This window comes from Podarcis tiliguerta (genome assembly GCF_965153285.1).
Source record: "Podarcis tiliguerta genome assembly, chromosome: 7".
NCBI classification, from domain to species: Eukaryota; Metazoa; Chordata; class Lepidosauria; order Squamata; family Lacertidae; genus Podarcis; species Podarcis tiliguerta.
The window spans coordinates 15,187,066-15,212,809 of record NC_139540.1 but is presented as its reverse complement, the minus strand read 5'-3'; the positions used below and the strand labels follow the sequence as shown (position 1 = coordinate 15,212,809).

At 44.0% G+C, this 25,744-nt stretch overlaps 1 protein-coding gene across 1 annotated transcript in view; it reads right to left on the bottom strand.

Moving 5' to 3' along the window:
* The window catches only part of MRPL13 (mitochondrial ribosomal protein L13), a 36,323-nt gene that overhangs the window by 5,992 nt on the left and 4,587 nt on the right, over window positions 1–25,744 (bottom strand). Inside the window, exons 4-6 of the mRNA XM_083450773.1 lie at window positions 24,698–24,758; window positions 11,540–11,626; window positions 10,422–10,543 (exon numbers count right to left, since the gene is read on the bottom strand). Coding sequence (XP_083306899.1) covers window positions 10,422–10,543; window positions 11,540–11,626; window positions 24,698–24,758 — 270 coding nt within the window. The remainder of the gene's footprint in view (window positions 1–10,421; window positions 10,544–11,539; window positions 11,627–24,697; window positions 24,759–25,744) is intronic.

The window sequence follows — 25,744 nt, the reverse complement described above, 5'->3', positions numbered from 1 at the left end:
TGTACTACACTAAGCCAAACCATAAAGGTAAAGGTAAAGGGACTCCTGACCATTAGGTCCAGTCGTGACCGACTCTGGGGTTGCGGTGCTCATCTCGCTTTCCTGGCCGAGGGAGCCGGCGTACAGCTTCTGGGTCATGTGGCCAGCAAGACTAAGCCGCTTCTAGCGAACCAAAGCAGCGCATGGAAATGCCGTTTACCTTCCCGCCGGAGTGGTGCCTATTTATCTACATGCACTTTGACATGCTTTCGAACTGCTAGGTTGGCAGGAGCAGGGACTGAGCAATGGGAGCTCACCCTGTCGCGGGGATTCAAACTGCTGACCTTCTGATCGGCAAGTCCTAGGCTCTGTAGTTTAACCCATAGTGCCACCCATGTCCCAGCTCCCTTTAGGAGACAGAGCCAAAATGGCAGTACTGTTCTATAGACAGAGGCCAGATTAGAACCAGACTAGAACAGGTCCTGTGAATATTGAGCCCCATCAGGGGAAAAGGCAGGGTTGCCATTAATTTGATTCTGAATTGATTTTAGAATGAATTGATTTTAGTATGTATTTCAATTAATTTATTGTAATTTTATGTAAACTGTGTTATTTTTACTGTTGTTAGCCGCTCTGAGCCCGGCTTCGGCTGGGGACGGCGGGATATAAATAAATTATTATTATTATTATTATTATTATTATTATTATTGATGCATATATTACGATAACAACATTAAGAGAGCAAAGTTTTCAAGAATATACTGGTGGGGGACGGGAAATCAATGCATTGCTTATTTTCTACCAAGCGATATTCTTGCTTCAGTTCCTTCTGTATCTGTTTAACCGCAAGAGAATGTAAATATTTTACTGTTTTGATGAGCCTCTCATGGTTCACTAGGTAGTGCTTATGCACTTCATCTGACAGGAACAAAGACATCCTTGCAAACTGGAATTTTAACCTGGGGGAAAGGTTAGAGAGAAAGGCAGTGGAAGACTTAAAGAGGGGTGCATTACATGGATAAAGAAATCATGGGATTAAGTTTAAACAGCCCAAAAGGCTTATATGTGGATTTGCTGACCTTTCGGATTCTTAAAATTTTATTTTGAGCCTTCATATTAGAGCAACACTCTGGCATCTAGGCAAATTTGAGGACTCCAAGAGAATGAGAGGCCCTCTTTTGAAGTACCTGATTACCTGTACAATGCTTCCCCGGGGGAAAAGCGAACGTTGATACTTAACCGTGATAAGTTCCTTCTCTATATGGAGAACTGGGTTGTTTCTGCCCATCTCACCACTGGCAGGAATTTTTTAAAAAACAAAACTTTGAGGAGACTTCAGGGCAGGGTGGATTTGATTTAAATCAAATCGATTTAAATCACGATTTAAATCACTAGTCAGTAAGACTTGATTTAAGTCTTTTTTTTTACAGAAAGACTCAGTCTTTCCGGTATAATCTTAATATTTACAACCAGATGAAGGTTTCCTTTTTGAAATAATAAATTTTCAGAGTAGTTTTTACAGTTATATCAAAAATTACTGACTTGGTTATACTATTAGAAATACATAAGACAGTTAATTATGAAATGTTTTAAGAAGTTAACTGTTTATATTGGGACAACTTTTTGCTGTACTTTATTGGACGGAGAAAAATAATCATTTACTTAATAACAGTTTAAGCAATTTACTTAACTGAAGCAATAACATTATAGCATATGTATCCATGTCTGTTAACTGATGTGGTTAAGCTTTTTTTAAACAAACAAAAACAAACTTAGACTGGGTTTTAACACACATGCAAAACTTAAAACAAATCCTTATTTCCTGATGAATAGCCTTTGGACTATAATGTAACTCAAATAGAAAACTAGCTTTAAAAAGATTTTTCTTCCAAAAGCATTTTATTTTAAAAATCATTTAAATAAAAAAAATATTGGATTTAAATTTTAAAAAATCTGATTTTTTTTTTTAATCATTGATTTTTATCCACCCTGCTTCAGGGGAGAGACAAGCCCCTCGTCCCAGCTCAACTCATGCTTAAGCAAGTAACTGCAATAGCAACTAAGGAATAGGAACTGTTATGTACCGAGTTGAATAGGATCCGAAAGGCAACAGTCTGGTTGGTCCACAGGAGCCACCCAATCCAGCTCCAGGTGGACGTGAACCCGCAACCAGACTGGCCTACAGGAGAATCCCGGAATTAGCCAATCACATGCGGCCCATTGTATAAATAATGTCTATAAAGCAGACATTCTGGGGGAACTTCCATTCCTCCTCACCACTGAGCTGAATAAAGAGCATGGAATCCACTCTCGACTCCGAGTATATTTCAGGAACATGCCCCCCGGTCACTGCATGAAAGGAAAGGTTCCTTGTGGCCCCTTTAACTAGCACAGGTGAAATGGAAAACGGAATAATCCTGGCTGAGAAGGCCAGAAAAGCTGTGAAAGAAAGATAGGAGGCCCCTGGACCTTGGGGCAAAAGTCTCATAGCCCTCTGGGCAACCCTCTGAGATTCAGCGTCCAATAGTCTGATAGGTCTGTGGCAAGCCGGGTGGGGAGCCTGTGGAGGCCATGGGGAGGTCCAAAGTCTGTCCTAGACAAGCAATCCACTCCCCCAACTTCTCGGCACCTCCTGAAGTGCTGGAGCAGCTGGATCAGGCCTTTGCAGTTTGCCCGAAACCTCCTCGGCTTGGGCTGCTGTCAAGGGAATTCCAGGCCCCCTTCCACAGGTGGCCTGGGTTCCCAGATTCCTCTGAGGAATAATAATAATAATAATAATAGTAATAATAGTAATAATAGTAATAATATTTATACCCCACCCATCTGGCTGGGTTTCCCCAGCCACTCTGGGCAGCTTCCAACAGAACACTAAAATACAATAACCTATTAAACATTAAAAGCTTCCCTAAACAGGGCTGCCTTCAGATGTCCTCTAAAGGTTTGGTAGTTATTTTTCTCTTTGACATCTGGTGGGAGGGCGTTCCACTGGGCGGGTGCCACTACCGAGGAATCCAGAGGAAGCTCCATCTCTCAGAAAAGAAAGTCTCCTCCTTTCCGCTGGGTTTTCCCCCAACCCTTTCCTAGGCTTTCCTCCCAAGTCCGGAGGCCTTCCAAGGGCTGTAGGCCCAAAGGGAGCGGAAAAAGTGGCTCCAAGAAACGAAGACAAAGGAAGAACAAAGGAAAGAAAAATCCCTTCCAATATGGCTCTCTTCTTCTTTTGCCCAGAGCAGGCAAGAGACCTTCTACCAGTGGTGAAGGCAGGAAATGGAATAGGGGCAAGAGACTCGTCTTTGCCTGAAGTATCCCTCAAATATATTTTTTTAAGACTTCCTGCCAATGGTGAGATGGGCAGAGACAAGCCCACATCATGGACCCCAATTTTCCCCCAAGGGAGAAATAACCTCTGTTTAGGTTTAGGCTGCTTGCAGCAAAGTACTTAGTTATTTTCTATCCCCCTAGAGTGCTTGGTTTTTGCTTTTGTTCCCTCCACTGCAAAATCTAGTTATGACTCAGGCATGTTAACCCAGAGCTCAATATTTCTCGCTGCAATTTGTACTTAGTGCAAGATTTGTTGAGAAGGTAATTAACTGTGGCATTCATGGGGTACTCAAGGATTAAGCATATTTTGAACTGGGGGCTGAAATCCATTTGGGTTCAGGCTTAGTAGGCTGGTTATAAAATTTGCTGCTTAGGTTCTGCTCAAACCCAAGTAGGAACGGTTTGATTTAACCTGCCACATAACAGTTTCCAGAAGAAGCAGAGTGAAATTCAATAGCTTTTATTTCAGCTTCCTGTCTCACACTTGCATTCATGACTGAAAGCAACCAAAATTGAAAATGGGTAAAAAAGCATCTTGCTAATGCCGTCTGGTGAACATTCAGCCTGGACAGAATGAAAGGATAGCTCAACGGAGGAAAAAGTTGGTCACGTAAAGCTTATTTTGCACTTCAAAATAGTGAACAGTTGCACAGTTCAAAGCACCTCAAGTAAAACAGAATACAAAAAATGTGGCTTTGCTAGCCAAGCCAAAATTTATGGTCATCAGGTTCCTTCATGGCTTGGCAGAAGCAACATCACTGCCCAATATCAGTCAGTTACAGACTCTCACACCCCAACCCACCCTACCTGTAAAAAAAAGAGCTGGGAAGCATGTTGGTTATTGTTGATGTTTGGCAGAGCAGCTCAGAGCAGCTCATTTGAGCAGCAGCCAAATAAAATCTGCCTCTATTTACTGTGGGGATGAATTAATAATAATAATAAAGGTAAAGGGACCCCTGATCATTAGGTCCACTCACGGACGACTCTGGGGTTGCGGCGCTCATCTCGCTTTACTGAGCAGTGCACAGAAATGCCGTTTGCCTTCCCGTAGGAGCGGTACCTATTTATCTACTTGAACTTTGACGTGCTTTCAAACTGCTAGGTTGGCAGGAGCAGGGATCGAGCAACGGGAGCTCACCCCATCGCGGGGATTCGAACCGCCAACCTTCTGATTGGCAAGTCCTAGGCTCTGTGGTTTAACCCACAGTGCCACCCTAATAATAATAATAATTTAAAAAAAAAAATTATACCCCACCCTCCCCGGCCAGAGCTGGGCTCAGGGCGGCGAACATCAGCAAAATAAAAACATAATGGGGGAGGAAAACACAACAAAACAATTTAAAATATAGATTAAAATGCAATTTAAAATGCAGCCTCATTTTAAAAGTAGCCCATAGATCAAAACCATAAGGGGAGGGAAACATAAGGGTCAGACTGAGTCCAAACCAAAGGCCAGGTGGAACAGCTCTGTCTTGCAGGCCCTGCGGAAAGATGTCAAGTCCCGCAGGGCCCTAGTTTCTTGTGACAGAGCGTTCCACCAAGTCGGGGCCAGTACTGAAAAGGCCCTGGCCCTAGTTGAGACCAATCTAACCACCTTGTGACTTGGGACCTCCAAAGTGTTGTCATTTGTGGACCTTAAGGTCCTACGCGGGGGTTACCAGGAGAGGCAGTCCCATAGGTATGTGGGTCCTAGGGAAAGAGCATGGCAGTTTCGTCTGCTGTTGCTTGGAGGGGGCGGGGGGAAGAAGGGGAGACGTTCAGGGTGCTTCTGGTGGGCAGCAACCATCCTTTACTGCTCTGGGTGATTTGGCCATGCAGCTGCCAAACAACCCCAGTTTTCCTCCCAACCTCAGAGCTGAGGGTTGCTACGTGGCTGTTGGGATGATCACGCTTCAAAGCTGCAAAGGAGGCTACTCATTTGGCACGCACAGCAAATGAAGACACTCATTAAGCCGCAACCCAGCTAAAGTTGTGATCCCACTCCTGAGAAACAAAAGCCAAAATAATTTTGTAGGACTTTTACTATAGAGAAGCTGGAAAACGCAGCCACGCTCAGCTCATCTTTCCTCCGGAAAAACAAAAAACGGCAGGTAAGCAGACACTCCCACAGAAGTATTTTTAGCCATGCATGATTCCCTGGGGCAAGTTATTTTATACTCAGTCTCTCTCAGGCAGCTGGAGTGAAAGGGGCCTGTAATTTTCTAGTTAAAACGGTGCCTAATATTCACAACTGAAGGCAGACACCTTTCACGCACATTTTACTAATTATAAGCTGGGCCGTTAAGTACCATTTCCCTGCTTAATTCCACATGGCATTTCTCTGCGTTAAAACCACTGGCTTCCTGTAACCTTCTTAATTGTGGTGGTAACAGACTCCAATTTCACAGCATAAAACTGCGAAGGTCTAACATTAGCAGGATTTTTATGAAAACATCTCCTGGTTTCCATATGAGGAGGAGCATCAATATCAATTTGGCTGGAGTCTTATGGCATCTCCCAACCCATTTCCATTCCCCCCCCCAACTATATTTTTTCACAACTCTCCTTTCTGCACTAAAGATTCTTGCCGCCTCTTAATCCCCAAGTATGCAGTGCTTTGATTGCTTCCTTGTTCTTACACAACGAGGGGTCAAGTGCTTTCCCCCTTTCTCAGCAGTGGGAAGAAAAGCTTTCTGACCCCCTTCTTCCTATGTTATAGACCAAAGAGGGCTACATGGCCGTTCAGTATCACTGTTCTGACATAGTGGACTGCAGGAGGCGAGAGACAAGCAGCTAAGGGAGTTTGTAGCTGTGGCGAGATTCTGGGATGTCTTGGCTCGCAGTCTAAGTTCATACACCACACCAGATAATATTAGAAGAGTGAAATGTTTCACAGAGGGGAAAGGGTCAGACACCTGGACTCTCCTGGAACTTTTTCCTTGACTCGTCATTATTCCAAAGTTAGCAGACTGTAAAGTCCCATTTGGAAGGAGAATGGCTTTAAATAATCAGGCTCATAGGGAACCAGCTCCAGCTCTTGAGAATTCTCTTTCGGGTGGTCTCTGTCTTTCTGATTCTCTCAGTCCTACGTAATTACAGGATGGAATAATTCTGCATATGCCACAATAAGATGGAAATACTGTACTTGTAAACAGCAGTACATTTTAAATTCTGCTCATTATAACAGTATAGCAGGATTGAGAAAGAGGTAGGAGCAAGTTTCCAAAACGCTTTTTATCTCCTCCCTAAACGAAAGAAATTAAGCCCATATAATATACTGAATAAATAAAATAGTAATAATTTTATTACTTATAACCTGCCCATGTGACCGGGTTTCCGCCACTCTGGGAGGCTTATACCAAATATAAAAACATAGCAAAACATCCAGCATTAAAAACTTCCCGATACAGGGCTGCCGTCAGATGTCTTCTTAAAGTTGTGCAATTCTTTATCTCCTTGACATCTGAAGGGAGGCTGTTCCACAGGGAGGGTGCCACCACCGAGAAGGCCCTCTGCCCGGTTCCCTGTCACTTGGCTTCTTGCAGTGAGGGAACCAGCAGAAGACCCACGGAGGAGGAATATGCTTTTAACTTTTCCTTTCTTCCTACAACCACAATGCCCAACTATCTTTTTTAAAAAAGAAGTCCAAGGCTCAACAGTTAATGAAGGTGAAGACTGATTCAGTGAGCGAAATAACGTTCTTTAGGTAAGGCAGAATTATTTCAAAGCACTGCAGTGAAAGGGAGGCTCCGTCCCTGCCATATTTTGTAACGTAAGAACCTACGAAGAGCCTGTGGAAGACCAGTAAGCAGGATTTTAGCACAAGAGCACTCTCCCTTCCTGTGGTTTCCAGCAAACTGGTATTCAGAAGCATAACTGCATCCAATTGTGGAGGCAGAGTATTGATTTCTTATGTTCTCCCATCACTCTTATATCACATGCAGAGAATCTGAAGTGAAAGTAAGGTCATAGAATCATAGAATCACAGAATCATAGAGTTGGAAGAGACCACAAGGGCCATCGAGTCCAACCCCCTGCCAAGCAGGAAACACCATCAGAGCACTCCTGACATATGGTTGTCAAGCCTCTGCTTAAAGACCTCCAAAGAAGGAGACTCCACCACACTCCTTGGCAGCAAATTCCACTGTCGAACAGCTCTTACTGTCAGGAAGTTCTTCCTAATGTTTAGGTGGAATCTTCTTTCTTGTAGTTTGGATCCATTGCTCCGTGTCCGCTTCTCTGGAGCAGCAGAAAACAACCTTTCTCCCTCCTCTATGTGACATCCTTTTATATATTTGAACATGGCTATCATATCACCCCTTAACCTCCTCTTCTCCAGGCTAAACATGCCCAGCTCCCTTAGCTGTTCCTCATAAGGCATCGTTTCCAGGCCTTTGACCATTTTGGTTGCCCTCCTCTGGATACGTTCCAGTTTGTCAGTGTCCTTCTTGAACTGTGGTGCCCAGAACTGGACACAGTACTCCAGGTGAGGTCTGACCAGAGCAGAATACAGTGGCACTATTACTTCCCTTGATCTAGATGCTATACTCCTATTGATGCAGCCCAGCATTGCATTGGCTTTTTTATGTCAGTATGGAATTCTTATTTAGAACTCTGATGTATGGGCCTTGCTACTACAGTAGTACCTCGTGTTACATACCATCCCCCTTACAAATGCTTCGGGTTACGCGCTCCGCTAACCCGGAAGTAGATGCCCCTTGTTGTGACCTTTGCGGATGTGAGCGGAAGTCACGCTCCAGCGGCGCAGCAGCAATGGGAGGCGCCATTAGTGAAAGCGCGCCTCATGTTACGAACAGACCTCCGGAACGTATTAAGTACAGTGGTACCTCGGGTTACAGACGCTTCAGGTTATGCGTTTTCAGCTTGCGCACCGCGCCGAACCTGGAAGTACCGGAACGGGTTACTTCCGGGTTTCGGCACTCGCGCATGAACGCTAAATCACGCTTTGTGCACACGCAGAAGAACCGACTCACAACCCACACGTGTGCAGACGCGGCGCTGCGGGTTGCCAATGCTGCGGGTTGTGCATGTGCCTCCTGCATGGATCATGTTCGCAACCCGAGGTTCCACTGTACGCAACATGACGTACCACTGTAATCATATAATGTTCCAGGAAGTGTCAGCATCGCCCTTGAGCCAGTGCCAGCAACTGGACTCATCCACTTCAGCCCCGACTGGGCTAGGCGAGCTGGGTAGCACTTCCAGAGACCACCTTCCTCACAGGAACAGGTCTAAGTGCTGTGGACTCACAACTCAGAGCTGTGAGCACCACAAATCACTCCACCAAGAAGACAGTCGTTGTACAGCAGAGTACAGCAGAGTCTAGCAGAGTCTATAAACAACTCGGAGAGCAGCTCTGTAGAATATTCTCTTTATTCTATAACTACAACTATTATACAACTATATACAGAGCTAAATAGGTCTAAGCATAAAGAATGCTGAACCGCACTGAGTGCCTGCAGCTGCTCTTAGCAGCAACCTTATCTATACGCACAATCTCTAACACTCAGTCTCTCTGACACACTGACTGACTAACTGACCGACTCTTTGATGTGGTGCTGGAGCAGAATATGTAGATAGCAGAACACGCCTCCTCCTCTCTGCAGAATCAGCAGACTGCTCAGGAGATTCTTGGATATGGGAGGGGTGAAATCTCCTCAGGAAGTTCATCAAATGTTTCGCAATACATTTTACTCCTGCATCATTACTGTACATTGATATCTCAGCAGTGGGTCTTTTACTAGCAGATTTCTGAGGTGGTCAGAGGCGGGAATCCAGGCCCAGTTGCTTCCCGGATTGTCATTCATAAAGGTCGAACCACGCAGAATGCATAGAGCTCATACAGACTGCTGCTGATTCCAATTGCACAGGCATATTTTTATAGACACAGCGACGGTAAAACTTCTATGGCAGGAGAGATGGTCATGGGACGAGAAGAGGCATCTACCCTGCACTTAAAAACAAGCTCCGCTTGGGTAGCATCACCTCAAATGCCACTGAAAAGGCAATATTCTAGAGGGTAGATATTGAGTTTGGAAGGTCTGCTCTGCATGCTAGATTTGGCTCTAGTGTCCTTCACAAAACATCCTTAATACTTGAGGCAAGTATTGGTTTCAAGATTGCATTCTGGTTTGGTAAAGGAATATATCTCATAGAATTGGAAGAGACCACAAGGGCCATCGAGTCCAACCCCCTGCCAAGCAGGAAACACCATCAGAGCACTCCTGACATATGGTTGTCAAGCCTCTGCTTAAAGACCTCCAAAGAAGGAGACTCCACCACACTCCTTGGCAGCAAATTCCACTGTCGAACGGCTCTTACTGTCAGGAAGTTCTTCCTAATGTTTAGGTGGAATCTTCTTTCTTGTAGTTTGGATCCATTGCTCCGTGTCCGCTTCTCTGGAGCAGCAGAAAACAACCTTTCTCCCTCCTCTATGTGACATCCTTTTATATCTTTGAACATGGCTATCATATCACCCCTTAACCTCCTCTTCTCCAGGCTAAACATGCCCAGCTCCCTTAGCCGTTCCTCATAAGGCATCGTTTCCAGGCCTTTGACCAGTGTCCTTCTTGAACTGTGGTGCCCAGAACTGGAAACAGTACTCCAGGTGAGGTCTGACCAGAGCAGAATACAGTGGCACTATTACTTCCCTTGATCTAGATGCTATATCTCCTCAGCTTCCTGCTTTCTTCTCTTTGTAAATAAAGCTTAAGACACATATTATGGACCGCTTTCAAGGCTGCAACTCAAAGCCTTACAAATACCTGTGTGTAAAGTATTCCACACGAAAGCAGGCTACTATATTTTATAGGTTAGACCATTGTGTTTATAAAACTATTCTGAAAACCTTTTCCTCAAGGACCAAAAACAGGCATGCCTTGAGTTCTATTATTTTAAAAGGAAATGCACACACACACTCTCTCTCACGAAACAAGAACAAAATCTACTCTCAGAGTAATCCAAAAACAGAAGGGACAAATCTATATGGCGTATCCGTCTTCATCTTTGCTTCAAAGGCATTTTTAAAACATTTCTCTAGCTGCTTAGAGGCGAACGCATTCTTTAAAAGCTAATCCATCACGTGTGGTTATAGAAGCCCTGTGCAAGGACTTTTAGACACTTACGGATTCCAGAGCCTTGGGAAAGCATCAATTTCCTCTTGCGTATATTCGTCAAACCTCTTGGGCACTTTGCGGGGCTGCGGAAGCACCTCTACAAGATTCTTGCGTATTTCTTCGGGGATAACCTGAGGAAGAGGGAAACACAAACAGCCACCGGCCATCCATTACGTCACTTCCTTTCTGAAGCATGAGAGGGCAACCTAGGTGCTGCGGGGCTCCAGTTCCCAGCATCAGTGATGGTCAGGGATGATGAAAGACATAATCCAACAACATAACCCTGAAAGTCCACAGGTTGCCCACTCCTCCCCCCCTTTTTAATTTTTTTTTTAAATTGATTTTTATTGAAGTTTTTATCTCTACAAAATAACAGGAAGAAAGGTTTACACATATGTACATGTTGGTAACACAAAGCATCCCACCACCTCACTCCCCACCACAACCATTGGTTCAACGTAACTCGAAATGTGAATTAAAATCTGACTTCCTTCCATCGTGGCTTGACCTTAATTCTATCACTTATATTTACAGTTGTTATATTGTATTTGACAAATATTCTGATTTTACTTGTATTTGTAACCTTTTCCCCTTACAAACGCTGTTCTTCACATATCAATATTTCTGTACTGCAGCAGTGTTTTTTTGTATATTCATTCAGGCAACTCCATTGTTGCCTATTAAATTGCCTATTAAATTTTGATTTGTTTGACCTCTGATAGCTGCTGTCATTTTGGCCAATTCAACGAATTAAATAAGTTCGATTTGCTAATCTACTATTATGGGGATTTTGTCTCCCTTCCGGTTCTTTTCTATAAGAACTCTTGCGGCAGTGGAATGCGTATAAGAATATCCTTTTCTTATTTATGGGAATGTCATTTGTTATTAATTCATGTTAAATTGCTGTTTTAGGAGTTGTTTTTAAAAGTCTGGAACAGATTAATCCATTTCGCATTACTTTCTATGGGAAAGCGTGCCTTGGTTTTTGGAAAGCTTTGGTTTTGGAACGGACGTCCGGAGCGGATTAAGTTTGAGAACCAAGGTACATGGATTGAAAATGTAGGTTAGAATTTGCATGGGTACAGTCGAGATTGGTACACAAAAAACAATACTGGCAACTAACTTACATCATCCGCAAAGATATGCAGCCTTTGCATCATAGTTCTTCTGAGAAGATTTTTGGGGAGCATGCCATACGTAGCCAGTTTTACAATCTGCAAAAGAAAACGCATAACATTGGTTATCTCAAGGTCTCAGAAATCTTCAGCCAGCTAATACAGAATTAAATAAGAGGATTTTATTTTATCTTTCATTTTAAATAAAAAGGTAAAAGGTAAAGGTTAGGGCCAGTCTTGCCAGACTCTAGGGTTGTGCGCTCATCTCACTCTATAGGCCGGGAGCCAGCGCTGTCCGGAAACACTTCCGGGTCACGTGGCCAGCGTGACAAGCTGCATCTGACGAGCCAGCGCAGCACACAGAACGCCGTTTACTTTCCCGCTGGTAAGCGGTCCCTATTTATCTACTTGCACCCGCAGGTGCTTTCGAACTGCTAGGTTGGCACTGGGACTGAACGACGGGAGCGCACCCCGCCACAGGGATTCGAACAGCCGACCATGCGATCGGCAAGTCCTAGGCACTGAGGGTTTACCCACAGTGCCACCCACGTCGCTTTAAATAAAAAGATAAAGTTTTAAACACCCACCTTTCTTAATTGGCCTGACTTGAACCCCTAGCTACACCTAAAATGTTTTCTCAAGGCTCTATCTGCACCTACCTTTTTTTTAAAACAACAACAACACTTTTGTTTGCTGTTTTGGGCACTTTAAAGAAGTCATAGACAGCAATGCTTATGTGTCAATTCTTCCTTCTTCGTCCCTTTATAATGTGGCTGAAAATGTCAGGTTGCGTGGCGAGTCCCCCCCCCCCCCGGTGGAAATAATGACACATGACACAATTACTAAGATTAATGGGCTAAAAAAGGCCACAACTTTATTGGTTACAGGTGATGAGCGGTATTGGCTTAGGCATTGGTCCTAACCGACTATATCCAACTCCAGCCCGTCCGCTTGAAGTCTGGGAAGGGTTAACCACCAGTAGAGGGAGTCCTGCTGATGCACATCAACTAGGAACTCCCCCGGGGTCACGGATAGGGGGCGTGCCTTAGGACCTCCCCTCCCCAGGCTTCGGACAGGGCCACGCCCCCCAGAGTCCTTTATCGGACTACCCTTCAATATGTGGGGCAGGTGATGGCGCTACGTCCCCTCTTCCATCTACAGAATACCAATGCCTAACAGCCAATACCAAGAAAGTTGTGACGATTTGCTATGAGGTAGGTGAAAACCAAGTGGCTGGTGCCAATTTGCCAAGTGGAAAAATTCTTACCAGGCCCCTCAATGGCGACCAACCAAGGTCCATAGCAAGGTCAAGGAACGAAAACCTTATAGGGCAGAAGGGTGGGAAAAGCAGGAACAGCTGGCAGGCGGCAAAGAGGGAGATCCCCGGCTGCGTCCTGCCTTAAATAGGGCAGGCCACGCCCCTGAGCCAGCCGATTGGCTAGCCAGGGGGTGATGCGGCCGGTAATCCCCCCAATCGCGCTGGGGCTGGGCTCCAGCCGCCGTGCGTGTGGTGGGGCCGTGAAGCCCACAACCCCACCTCCTCCGTAGGGCGGAAGTTGCTCTGCCTTCAAAGAGGACGTGCAAAGGCAACAGGAAGCATCAGTCCTTTGTGGTTCCTGTTGTATCATCTTCCCCAGCCCACCTCATCACTGTTTGCAATGAATCTCTTGCACCTCCCCTAGTTAGGCTCTCTTCCACAAATATTCCTTCAGAATATATGACAGAGCCTTCATTATGGGATTTCCCCCATCGCTCTTGCCAGGTAGCTATGACACTCACATAGCTGCATTAAAAAATCCCTGCTAAACTATTGTTTCTTTCATGTTATTAAACATGCCTGGATTAAATGTGTGCCAAAATCTGTTTTTTAAATACAGAAAACCTGCAGGGTCTTTAAAAATGAAATCCCTATATAATTTCAAAAAGTGGTGACTAGACATTCTGTTTTTGCGCCTACAATTCAAGTCCCAGGAGCAGTGATGCTCCTAGCTTTTGCATCCCAGTTTCTAACATGGGCCTTAACTATTCTGAGCTACAAAGCACTTTCAATTCTTTTCTCTCTCTTCCAATCCTGTTGGCACAACACACTAAGGATTGGACAGTTAATGGATATTTCTGACTACCCCTATTTGTCCATTGTAAGTAAATACTGACTATACTGTAAATATTTAGAGGTGAAAGACAGATACATTTATCCAAATAATTCTTTCCAAATGTACAAGTGTATTTGGTTTCAGTTTTAAAAACAGAGCCTGCACCCCATGTAGCTACACACTCATAAATTCCCTTCAAAATATAATATGTTGTGCCTCCCTTATCTGAATATTATTTTTAAAGTACCACATGTGAGCAATACACACACACACACATACCTGGATTCTTTTTAAAAATGTAAATCATTTTAGAATAATTTCAAGTTTTGATCTCTGTTTCTAGAAAGACAGCTTTGCCTACCTGAAGAACGCTGCAATGCTAACCATGTCTATTCTGAAGTAGCTCCCATTGAACTCAATTGTGCTTATTCCCTCTTAGTGACTGCAGCCTTAGACAGCACCACAAATCACACAAAACACAGTAATGTCTATCTCATCTCACCTTGTATCCTATTATCATTATATGGAGTTGAATATATATAGTTCAAGTTATTTTGGGGGAGGAAGGGTGGGATGTCAAATGAATAAATAATAATAATAAATAGGACACAAAACAAATTTGACTAGATATTAAAGAAGGGCAGCGACAGGTGGGGAATGCAGGACACATCTCCCAGTTTTAAGGTACTGTGTAGCTTTGTCTTTAACTGTGGGCATTGAAGCCTATGAAAATTATTTGCTTAGCGATTTGTTCAAGAACAGGCCCATTCATAGCAAAGGTGAATAAGATCTATGGGCCAATATTCATCTATACAAAGGAACAACGGCTGAGTGCTAACAGCAGCAGCAACAACAATATCATCATGCCGGCCATCTGACCAGAGTTAAGGGACTCAGATATATAAGCTAGGGTCCAAATGGCTCCTTAAACCAAGGTTATAGGCTCTAAATGGAATGCCTAGTTGCCATTTTGGGGCAAGACGGCTCTAAAGTCGTATTTTTCAAATGATGGACTGACTGCGATTGATTCTCCGTTAAACATCTGCCTAGTTCATATCACAACCTTGAGCTAAGTTGAGAACTTTGTGAACTTAAAGAAGAAAAGTCCCTTGATCCAGGGACAGTCCACAAAGATATTGGCCTATTCCAACCTCTTTTCCTTAATGGCACAGCTGTCAACTTACAGATTTGAAAATAAAGGACCAGCAGCCTTGCAAATAAGGGACCAGCAGCCTCACCTGCTCCAGGCACGCCAGTCTTCCTGTCCTCCTGCAGTCTGGTCAAACTCATCCTGGGTAGCTTCAAGAACACTGTCCAACCAACTTTGTAACCAGAGGTTCAACTGAATAGAATCTGAATCACATGCACCACAAGGCCTATGCAGCCTCAACTTAAGATGGCTCCCCGGCCTGGCTTTGCACTGCAAAGTTTGTAGCAGCACGTGCAACAAAATGGCATCCAGCATTCAAAAACCTCCTCAGCTTGCATTAACTAGCCACACACAAGGCATGCAAGCTCCACCCCCCAGTCGTTCTTAGACTTCTTATTGGGTGAGCAACACAGCCAAGCAACACAGTTGGAGCCTCCCTCCTCCCTGGCCGGCAGGGAAGGAGGGAGAGGAGCTGCTTCCTTTGAAATTTAAGGGACATTTAAGGGACTTCCATCAATAAGGGACAGCAGCGGGACATGGCGCTGGAATAAGGGACTGTCCCTTCAAATAAGGGACACTTGACAGCTATGCTTGATGGTGACAGCTCTTGCTCAGGCTGCACAGGAAAAAAAAGCATTTTGGTTCCAAAAATTCATTCCAGTTGTGCAGATAAAAAATAACTGATAGAATTCTACAGGATGAGGTATTAGTCCAGATCCAATGATCGCCAGGCATGCATCTCCAAATGGTGGAGATGTCAGTCCCATTCTGGTACCCAGGCATCTTCACTTGGACTCAAGCGGTCAAAAGCCAGGTGCAAAAGCCAGGTGCAAAACGCACCTGGTGCCTGGCTAATTTTGAACACTGCATCTGACTGGGTTGTGCCAGCTCTGGGAGACTTCCAGCAAATTATAAAACCACAGTAAAACATCACACCTTAAAAACTTGACCTAAAGATCTGAGGATGCCGATATGCTCCTTTGCATCAAAACTGGAAAGCGATACAGACTTTACCCCAAGGGAAACTGTTATATAAAAACAAACCTCAAAACAGAGGACTTCTAATTCTAGAACTGTGGCTCTACCGTGCCAACCTGTCAAAGGGTGTACTTTTTTTTTTTTTTTTACAAAAATGCAATTAGCAATTGAAGATCAGCTTACATGATCAAGATGTGTCTCTGCAGCTTAGGCTGAAGAGCGTGAAATAAAGTGATGAAAAAAATAACCAAAAAGTAATCGGAATTGTGAAAAATCAGAACAGACATTAGTCATTGCAAAATGCTGATATATGTGTAATTTAATATCCCGTGTAAGGTATTCAATATAGGAACTAATCTAAAGTAACTTCCTCTGCAGTTAATAGTCACTATTCTGGAATACAGTCAACAAAAGTAATTGGAAAACTCATTGAAAGACAAATCTGGGAGTGGAGGAAGAATGAGCACACAACTAAATGATAGTTACACATGTCCCTCTGGAGGGAGAGGGAGAAAGAGAAGATCCTTTGCTTCATTTTTTTTTTTTTTTTTGCAGTGCATATCAATGTTAAACTTCAATTCCCAATAATCAGATATGCAGAAAAAGTCATGACGAGTGCAACTCTTGAACAACACAATCCTCTTCATTTTTTCTCAAAAATCACTGTTTCCTGTAGAGCTTTCTTACTCCCATGCAAGTGCATATGAGAACCATACCTCCTTCAAAACCTCTATTAATTGCTGGTGTTTCCACTCTGAACATGGTTTAGTCCCCAGCTTTTCTAATGAACACCCCAGAATTGAGGTCCTTGAGATCCTTCAGCCCCTGTGTGCAAAACACACTGAAAAATATTTTGCCCATTTTGTTTTAAAACGTCTACTTTTATTTAAATTTTTTTTACATAAACCTGCCTTCAGATTTGGAGTTAAGAACTCTTGGAGTGCATTACAGTAAGAACTACGTCGTTTTGCATCTGGAATCTCTTTCTCGTCAGGGCAGTTTCAGCAGTTTTACGTCTAGGATTTGTTTACAGTAGAAACTACTATATTTTTCAGGTGCTTTTTTTTGTGTGTGTGCATTAAATCCTGAATAGAAGCCACAAAAGATGCCATAAATGTTAGTTTTCAACAGACAGTTTACAAAGCCAGTAAGAGCAATGCAATCTGGAAGGAACATAAAAGCCACAAGTCAAAAGCCAGAAGCTTTCACTTCCAAGCTTCAAGTCGTCACGTGCTCCTCTTTCAAATACAACGGAGAGAGCTCAATAGATTTCCACATATGCCGGCAGAGTGGTTTTACACAAATGCACCTCATATTACAGTTGGCTTAAAAAGCCCACCTTGGCTAAATTAAGGGAGATTCAAGGTATTTTTCTTTTGTTCAAATCAGGCTCCTGGGGCGCTACCTTGAATCGGGGGGAAAGAGATTCAATCCTCGCCCTGTACTGCAACGATCCCCAATACTACTCAAATTGAGCTATGGTTTTCCCAGTAGTGATGTATGGAAGTGAGAGCTGGACCATAAAGAAGGCTGATCGCCGAAGAATTGACGCTTTTGAATTATGGTGCTGGAGGAGACTCTTGAGAGTCCCATGGGCTGCAAGAAGATCAAACGCATCCATTCTTAAGGAAATCAGCCCTGAGTGCTCACTGGAAAGACAGATTGTGAAGCTGAGACTCCAATACTTTGGCCACCTCATGAGAAGAGAGGACTCCCTGGAAAAGACCCTGATGCTGGGAAAGATGGAGGGCACAAGGAGAAGGGGACGACAGAGGACGAGATGGTTAGACAGTGTTCTCGAAGCTACAAACATGAGTCTGACCAAACTGCGGGAGGCAGTGGAAGACAGGAGTGCCTGGCGTGCTCTGGTCCATGGGGTCACAAAGAGTCGGACACGACTGAATGACTAAACAACAACAATTCTGCCTTCATGTTTCCCCCTCTACACTTTATAGCCGCTCTTGGGACATGGGTTCATTCCAGTCTCCTGATCCAAGCTGAGCCACCCTCAACGCTAGGAGATTCAATCGCAGAGTTTTCTCACGTAACATGCAGTTGGGCCCTCTTGATGACATGGTTTGGACTGGAGGGTCGTATTGATTTTAGAAATGCATACCCCTCACTCATCACCAGCCTGTTCCCAGGTTGGCTTGCAAGCAAAAATGAAAGCTATAATGCAGCTACTAAATATACTCCCATCAATAAAACACAGAAAAACCACCACCAGAGATTTATGAACTCCCACTTATAGCAGGAGGAGAACGTGGAAAGAGAGACTTTTCAGTTGCTTATATCCTCAGGACTCACTGTCAGTCCCAATAACATCAGAATAGCAACATCAGTTCATAAGGCAACATCTATTTCATATTTATCTAATTCTTGTTATCATGTTCTTTAGTAACAAATTGCCACCTCTTTAAGTAGAACGTCCTCTCTGCTAGATCGTGACACAACTTGTGAACAGGAGTTAGATGCATTAACCAAAGCAGGGAAAGATTTAAGTCACAAATGAATTTAAGTCACAAATGAGATGTGGGCGTATGCATCCCTTTCTCAACCCATGCAGAGTTCGTCACCTTCTGCATAGTTTGTCACTGACCCAGGTTTGGAAGACTAGCACTAAACATAATGTCTGAATTCAGACATCATGGTAGACAGTAAACCACATGCAAAGGGAGCAAGGGGCAGAACCCTTGCCATGAGGGGTTCTTGACTTGAGCCAACAGTGTGACGCGGCAGCTAAAAAAGCCAATGCAATTCTGGGCTGCATCAATAGGAGTATAGCATCTAGATCAAGGAAAGTAATAGTGCCACTGTATTCTGCTCTGGTCAGACCTCACCTGGAGTACTGTGTCCAGTTCTGGGCACCACAGTTCAAGAAGGACACTGACAAACTGGAACGTGTCCAGAGGAGGGCAACCAAAATGGTCAAAGGCCTGGAAACGATGCCTTATGAGGAATGGCTAAGGGAGCTGGGCATGTTTAGCCTGGAGAAGAGGAGGTTAAGGGGTGATAGGATAGCCATGTTCAAATATATAAAAGGATGTCACATAGAGGAGGGAGAAAGGTTGTTTTCTGCTGCTCCAGAGAAGCGGACACAGAGCAATGGATCCAAACTACAAGAAAGAAGATTCCACCTAAACATTAGGAAGAACTTCCTGACAGTAAGAGCTGTTTGACAGTGGAATTTGCTGCCAAGGAGTGTGGTGGAGTCTCCTTCTTTGGAGGTCTTTAAGCAGAGGCTGGACAACCATATGTCAGGAGTGCTCTGATGGTGTTTCCTGCTTGGCAGGGGGTTGGACTCGATGGCCCTTGTGGTCTCTTCCAACTCTATGATTCTATTATTCTAACCCTTTCTCAGTTCTCCAAATTATGGTGTGGGGCATTGTCAGGACAAAGCGGACACTAGCTGAGTCAACCAACTCTTGATTTCATTTGGTTGACATTCTTCAAAAAAGTAGTTCTGTGGTTCTTCAGTTTTGCATTTCTATTTACATGTGTCTTGGCCTGTACACAGGAATTAGCAGCTGAGAAGCATTATGGGGTGAGGAAGTCCAACTCCTTGAAATCAGGGACTATCAGATGGGGATCCCCCTTGACAGGACGTCGAGTCCTTGGGCTGCTAGTTGCTTATCCCTCTTCTAAAATATAATATAAAAACTCAACAGGGGAAAAAAAGCAAAATGCTAACATTAAGCAGTTCCTGAAAAGTTTGGACAAGCTCTCTAGTAAGGAACTAATAAAACTGCCAAACAGACAGCTGTGAAGAAAATATATAATATATATATAATTTAAAAATGTGTATATATAAATACACCCATATAATAGTTGGAAAGGCAGAGATCTGGAAGAAGTAACTAAACTTTCCAAGAAAATCTGGCCGACTCATTATTATTTGAGAAGACATGGGTATAATGAAGCAAATTCAAGAAGAAAAATCTGGTTCAAAAATTGAATGATGCTGATTCCAGCACACAAAAAACCACTGGAAAAGTGATCTGTTAAGAGAGATAGTGTATGGTATCAGCAAAAAAAGGTGAAAAGAAAACCCCGTTATTGATGGAAGTGTTTGGATAAAGTGCCATTCTTCTTTTAAATACGCTGGTTGGAGCTGGTTTGCTAATTGACTAATGGAAGCATTAGAACCAAAAAGCTGCCTGCATCAGCCCTAAATACCGTATTTTTCCATGTATACAGAAGACGACCTTTTCTTTTGATTTATTTTGTGATAAATTGAGGGTCGTCTTATAGACGGGTTAATATGCTAAGTAAGTGAGGGCCAATGCTGCGGCGGTAGCAGGGAAATGTCGGAGAGGAGGCTGCTTACCCGCTCTTGCCGGCTTAGGAAGAGTATTTGGTTTGTGCCAGTATGCAGTTTATTACGGCACCAGTTCCATCAGCCAGAGCGGGGGATCATCGAAAAGCTGCTCAACAGCTCAGCGAACTTATAAAAGAAGCTCAACAACTGTTGAGGGCTCCCAAAAAGAGGGGTCTTATACATGGGGCATAGCTGTCAACTTACAGATTTGAAAATAAGGGACCAGCAGCCTCGAAAATAAGGGATCAGCAGCCAAAACAAGGGATCAACAATTACTTTGATAAAATACATATTTTGTTGCATGCAAATGGCTTTAGATACCTATTAGGTCCATAAATTAGCATATAGCATATATTCAACAAATATAAAAAACCAGCAACAATTTCTTGTTGACAAAGGGCAGCTGGACATAGAAAGGGCCCCATTACCTTCAGTAGCTTATTTAAGGGACATCATCAATAAGGGACAGCAGCGGGACATGGCGCTGGGATAAGGGACTGTCCCGCCAAATAAGGGACTCTTGCCAGCTATGACATGGGGTCGTGTTATACACGAAGAAATACGGTAAAATGAAGTGCAAGGAATGAAAAGGAAGGTGCCTTATATCAAACTGGACCCCCTAGTCTATCCAGCTCAGTACAGTATCTTCATTGATCGAAACCTTTGAGAATCACTGCCAGTCTTTTCCAGCCCTACTTAGAAACGCCAGAGATGGAACTGGAGTCTTTCTGTGTGCAAAGTGTAGACTTCCACTATGCTACTGCCCTTCTGAGTCATTGGTTTTGTAGTTAAAGGTTAGTCTCAGACTGGGAAACTTCATCTTCCCAGAAGAGCTATAGGGAAAGAATAACAAAATGGGTGCACATTTAGGCAGAGAGGTTGTCTTACATAAGCAGAAGAGATTTATCTTAGAGAAGAGAAATTAAAAGAAAATGTATATAGCAAAGAGTATAATAAAGGCTCTGAAATACATAGAATTGCAAGGGGGGGGGGAGAGACACGTTATAGAGCATTAGGCTACTTTTCCATTTGTAAAAACTATACAGTTTTAAGCTAAATGGATTTGCATGCCAAATTTGATAGACCTTAGTTCCAACTGCCTTATTTCTGGATTTCTTCTACAAAACAATTTGACTTCTAAAGTACAGCCGTGTTTTTTTCAAGAAGGGAATTGCAATTATCGCATGGTGGAATAGAAGTTTGCATCTTTCCCCCACAATACCTTCTTCCAAATACATGAAGATAAGCAATTTTTATGGGAGAACAAATGAAATAAGTGCACATTCATTCCCAAATGAATGGAGCTCTTTCCGAGACAAAACAAACTTCTTAAACAACACAGCTGATTACAGCTCTGATCCTTACACAATTTATTCCAAATTTTACTTTCAAAACTGATGCTACATTCTGCACTTTTAGGCAACTGCAGTGTGCAGTGTGCCCCACGACCCAATGTCCTTTTCTCCAAAGCCCCTTTCACATCCATCTCCCTGCTTCATTTTCTTTTACTAGTCTCCCAGTTGATCTTCCTCTTCCTTTCTATTTCCCTGAGCTCTCTTTCTCCAAAACGCTCTGCTAATCAATGTACTCAGCTCTGAATATTGGGACAGAGGAAGACAAAACCAGAGCCCGTTCGATATTAAAAGCAGACCTTTTAATGATTTTTTGGAACAAGGTTTTTCTCCGCTTGTTCCTCTGTTAGGCAAGTCTCTGCTGAAAAGTTATTAACTGGGGTAGTCTATCACAGGGATGTCCAACCGGTCAACCACAATTGACAGGTCAACCCCTGGTTGATATTAGTCGATCGCGGGGTCATTATCCTCTGCGGGAGAAGAATACTCTTTCCTGGTATTTGCACACGATTTCAAGAACGGAAGACGGTGCCCCCCCCAAAATAGGCAGAAGTATTTGCTGTTTCCCCTAAAAAAAGTCAACATCTTAGGTCGCCCCCCCCCCCCAATGAGTAGATCACTGCTAGATTTTTTATCTGGGAGCGGATCGCATTCTCTTGGAAGTTGGACGTCCCTGTTCTATTACATTACCTGGGTCCTGACATGATCTAAGGTGAGTTTTAACAACTGCACTGCCAGCACGTAATCCAGAGCAAATGGCAGCAGCACAATTTTCCCGTGTCTAACTTTGAGGCATGTTAAGTTCTGCTGCCCTCAAGTGTTCACTGGCCAACATGCGCAACTGACGCAAAAAATAAAACTGAAAACCTATTTGTCACAAAAGGCTGATTTAGTCAAAGAATCTATCATTCATCTGTAAGCACCAAGTTGATTTCTGAAAACTTTTATTTTAAACTGCATCGTTATTATTACTGCTGCTGCTGCTGCTACGTGACTTACCGTACATTTCCATGTATAAGACTATATTTTTTTCTTGAAAAATCATGCTAAAAAATTGGGGTCGTCTTATACATGGGACGCGGGTGGCGCTGTGGGTTAAACCATAGAGCCTAGGACTTGCTGATCAGGTTGGCGGTCCTGTTGCTCAGTCCCTGCTCCTGACAACCTAGCAGTTTGAAAGCACAGAGTGCAAGTAGATAAATAGGTACCGCTCCGGCGGGAAGGTAAACGGCGTTTCCATGCGCTGCTTTGGTTCACCGGAAGCAGCTTAGTCGTGCTGGCCACATGACCCGGAAGCTGTACGCTGGCTCCCTCGGCCAATAAAGCAAGATGAGCGCCGCAACCCCAGAGTCGGCCACGACTGGACCTAATGGTCAGGGGTCCCTTTACCTTTTTATACATGGGTAGTGAATAGGGTGGCCGTTTGATTGGTTGCTGCTGCATCTGTTAGCGGCTATTGTGCATGTGATTGGTTGCTCCATTGATGGGTGGTGTTGACTGGCTGACGCTGCAGCAATTGGGCGGGCGATCGGCAGCTTCTGCCGGCGAGGGGACAGATGGGAGGCGGATTTTGTGATGTGTGCGGGTGAACAATTTATGGCAACCCCCCCCCAAAAAAGTTCAACAACCCTGTGTAATGTCCCCCCATTTTCTGAATTTTGAGTTCCCCAAAATAGGGGGCATCTTATAGACGGAAAAGAATGTTAACTAACAGTTAGCTCATGTAGGAGAAGAAAAATTCTGATCCTAAACATCTACTGCCTTGCAGAATATCCATGGGGGGGGGGGAAGGTTCAGGAGTAAACCCTACACAAATCACTCAGACTCAATACACCAAGTACCCCAAAAAACATGGACAGAACATGGCCCTTAACAAGTGTGATAAATATCAAGGATTTAAAAAGCTGGATTTAAGGTGTTTTTTTTTTAAAAAAAATTATTAAAATGACTATGAAATTTCTCTTCAAAATACTTTGGCTAACGCCACAGAATCTGAATAACGAGAGGAGGGAAGGCAGTTTAACAAGAGATATAGAAGCTGTTCAACCACAGGGAACAGCATGGCAGAAGGCATGGAAATGAGCTTTGGCGGCACAGAAACATTGAGAATGGCCACATGGGAGAGAACAGAAAGTTAAAAAGTTTGGCGTAAAGACTGAGAGCTGTAAAATGAGGACCGGAAAACTGACGTTGGTGGAATGCATGGGATGGAGCCAGAGGTGCGGCTTCAGAAGACTGGGGCAGCCGCAGCTTCAGAAACGAAATAAACACATGGCGTTTTGAATTGCATTGCATTGCATTGTGGGCACTTGCTGTATAGTGCCTGCAATGTAATTAACCACTTCCTCAGTCCCATATAATCTAGCCTCATAATGGCACTCCCCGTCCATGCAAAAAAGGAGAGCTGATCATGGTTACCCCCCAACTATTATGTCCAATAGAGACACCACAGTTTTATCATTCTAATCTCATGCAGCAAGCCCCTTCAACTCCAAAGATGTGACAGTCTTTTAATGATTGCATGGGAAGGCTCTCAATGCTAGGACCTGGCCACTGCTTCATGTGGGAGGCAAATGAGGTGCTGTGGGTTAAACAACAGAGCCTAGGACTTGCCAATCAGAAGGTCGGCGGTTCGAATCCCTGCAATGGGGTGAGCTCCCGTTGCTTGGTGCCTGCTCCTGCCAACCTAGCAGTTCGAAAGCACGTCAAAGTATTGATGTTTTAACTTGTAACACATGAGCCGCTTTGAGGTCATTTGTAACAGAAAGCAATATAGAATCATAGAATTGTAGAGTTGCAAGGGATGTGGGTGGGGCTGTGGGTTAAACCACAGAGCCTAGGGCTTGCCGATCAGAAGGTCAGCGGTTCGAATCCCCGAAACGGGGTGAGCTCCTGTTGCTCGGTCCCTGCTCCTGCCAACCTAGCAGTTCGAAAGCATGTCAAAGTGCAAGTAGATAAATAGGTACCACTCCGGCGGGAAGGTAAACAGCGTTTCCGTGCGCTGCTCTGGTTCACCAGAAGCGGCTTAGTCATGCTGGCCACATGACCCGGAAGCTGTACGGCGGCTCCCTCGGCCAATAAAGTGAGATGTGCGCCACAACCCCAGAGTCGGCCATGACTGGACCTAATGGTCAGGGGTCCCTTTACCTTTATCGCCGAGATGAGAGCACATGCCACTGTGGCACTCTGCCTGCAATATGGTCCACTTGAAATGAAGGCAGAACATTGCAAAGGGAAGTCATTTAGAGAGACAGGACGATAGAAGGGGTGCTCACTTACTGCAGTTGGGTCCCTTAGATGAAGCTGAGCTGCCGTCACCTGTTTGAAGCCACCAGGGTATCTATAATACAAAACGACAAAATCCAGAAAATTCGGAAGCGTATCTAAATAAGAGAACGATAGCAAAGATTGCCATCTTGCAAATAAAAACATGCATATGCTTAATGTAAGCTTGCTCACTAGTGAATTGCATTGTTTATGGTTTTATAAGTATTTTATTGATGTTGATTCATATCATCTCGTCGTTTCACTGATATTTTCGGAACCAACCATATTCACGTGACTGATTTGTGTTAACTGTTTTCCATATTTCTAGTTGCGGGTAGGTAGCCGTGTTGGTCTGCCGTAGTCGAAAGAAAATAAAAAAAATCCTTCCAGTAGCACCTTAGAGACCAACTAAGTTTGTTATTGGTATGAGCTTTCGTGTGCATGCACACTTCTTCAGATACCCAAAAGCTGATACCAGTTACAAACTTAAAAAAGGTAAAGGTACCCCTGCCCGTACGGGCCAGTCTTGACAGACTCTAGGGTTGTGCGCCCATCTCACTCAAAGAGGCCGAGGGCCAGCGCTGTCCGAAGACACTTCCGGGTCACGTGGCCAGCGTGACATCGCTGCTCTGGCGAGCCAGAGCCGCACACGGAAACGCCGTTTACCTTCCCACTAGTAAGCGGTCCCTATTTATCTACTTGCACCCGAGAGTGCTTTCGAACTGCTAGGTTGGCAGGCGCTGGGACCGAACAGCGGGAGCGCACCCCGCAGCGGGGATTCGAACCGCTGACCTTTCGATCGGCAAGCCCTAGGCGCTGAGGCTTTAACCCACAGCGCCACCCGTGTTACAAACTTAGTTGGTCTCTAAGGTGCTACTGGAAGGATTTTTTTTATTTTTATTAATATTCCATATTGAATTTTAAATGGCTGTATCCTGTCCTGGGACTTGCTGGTGAAGGGCAGATAAGAATAATATTAATAATTTGTATATTATGTTATGAGTGCTCCAAGTTTGGAGCTGGAAAGGATGGCTGGGCTTGCTGGATTGGCCCTGTGTG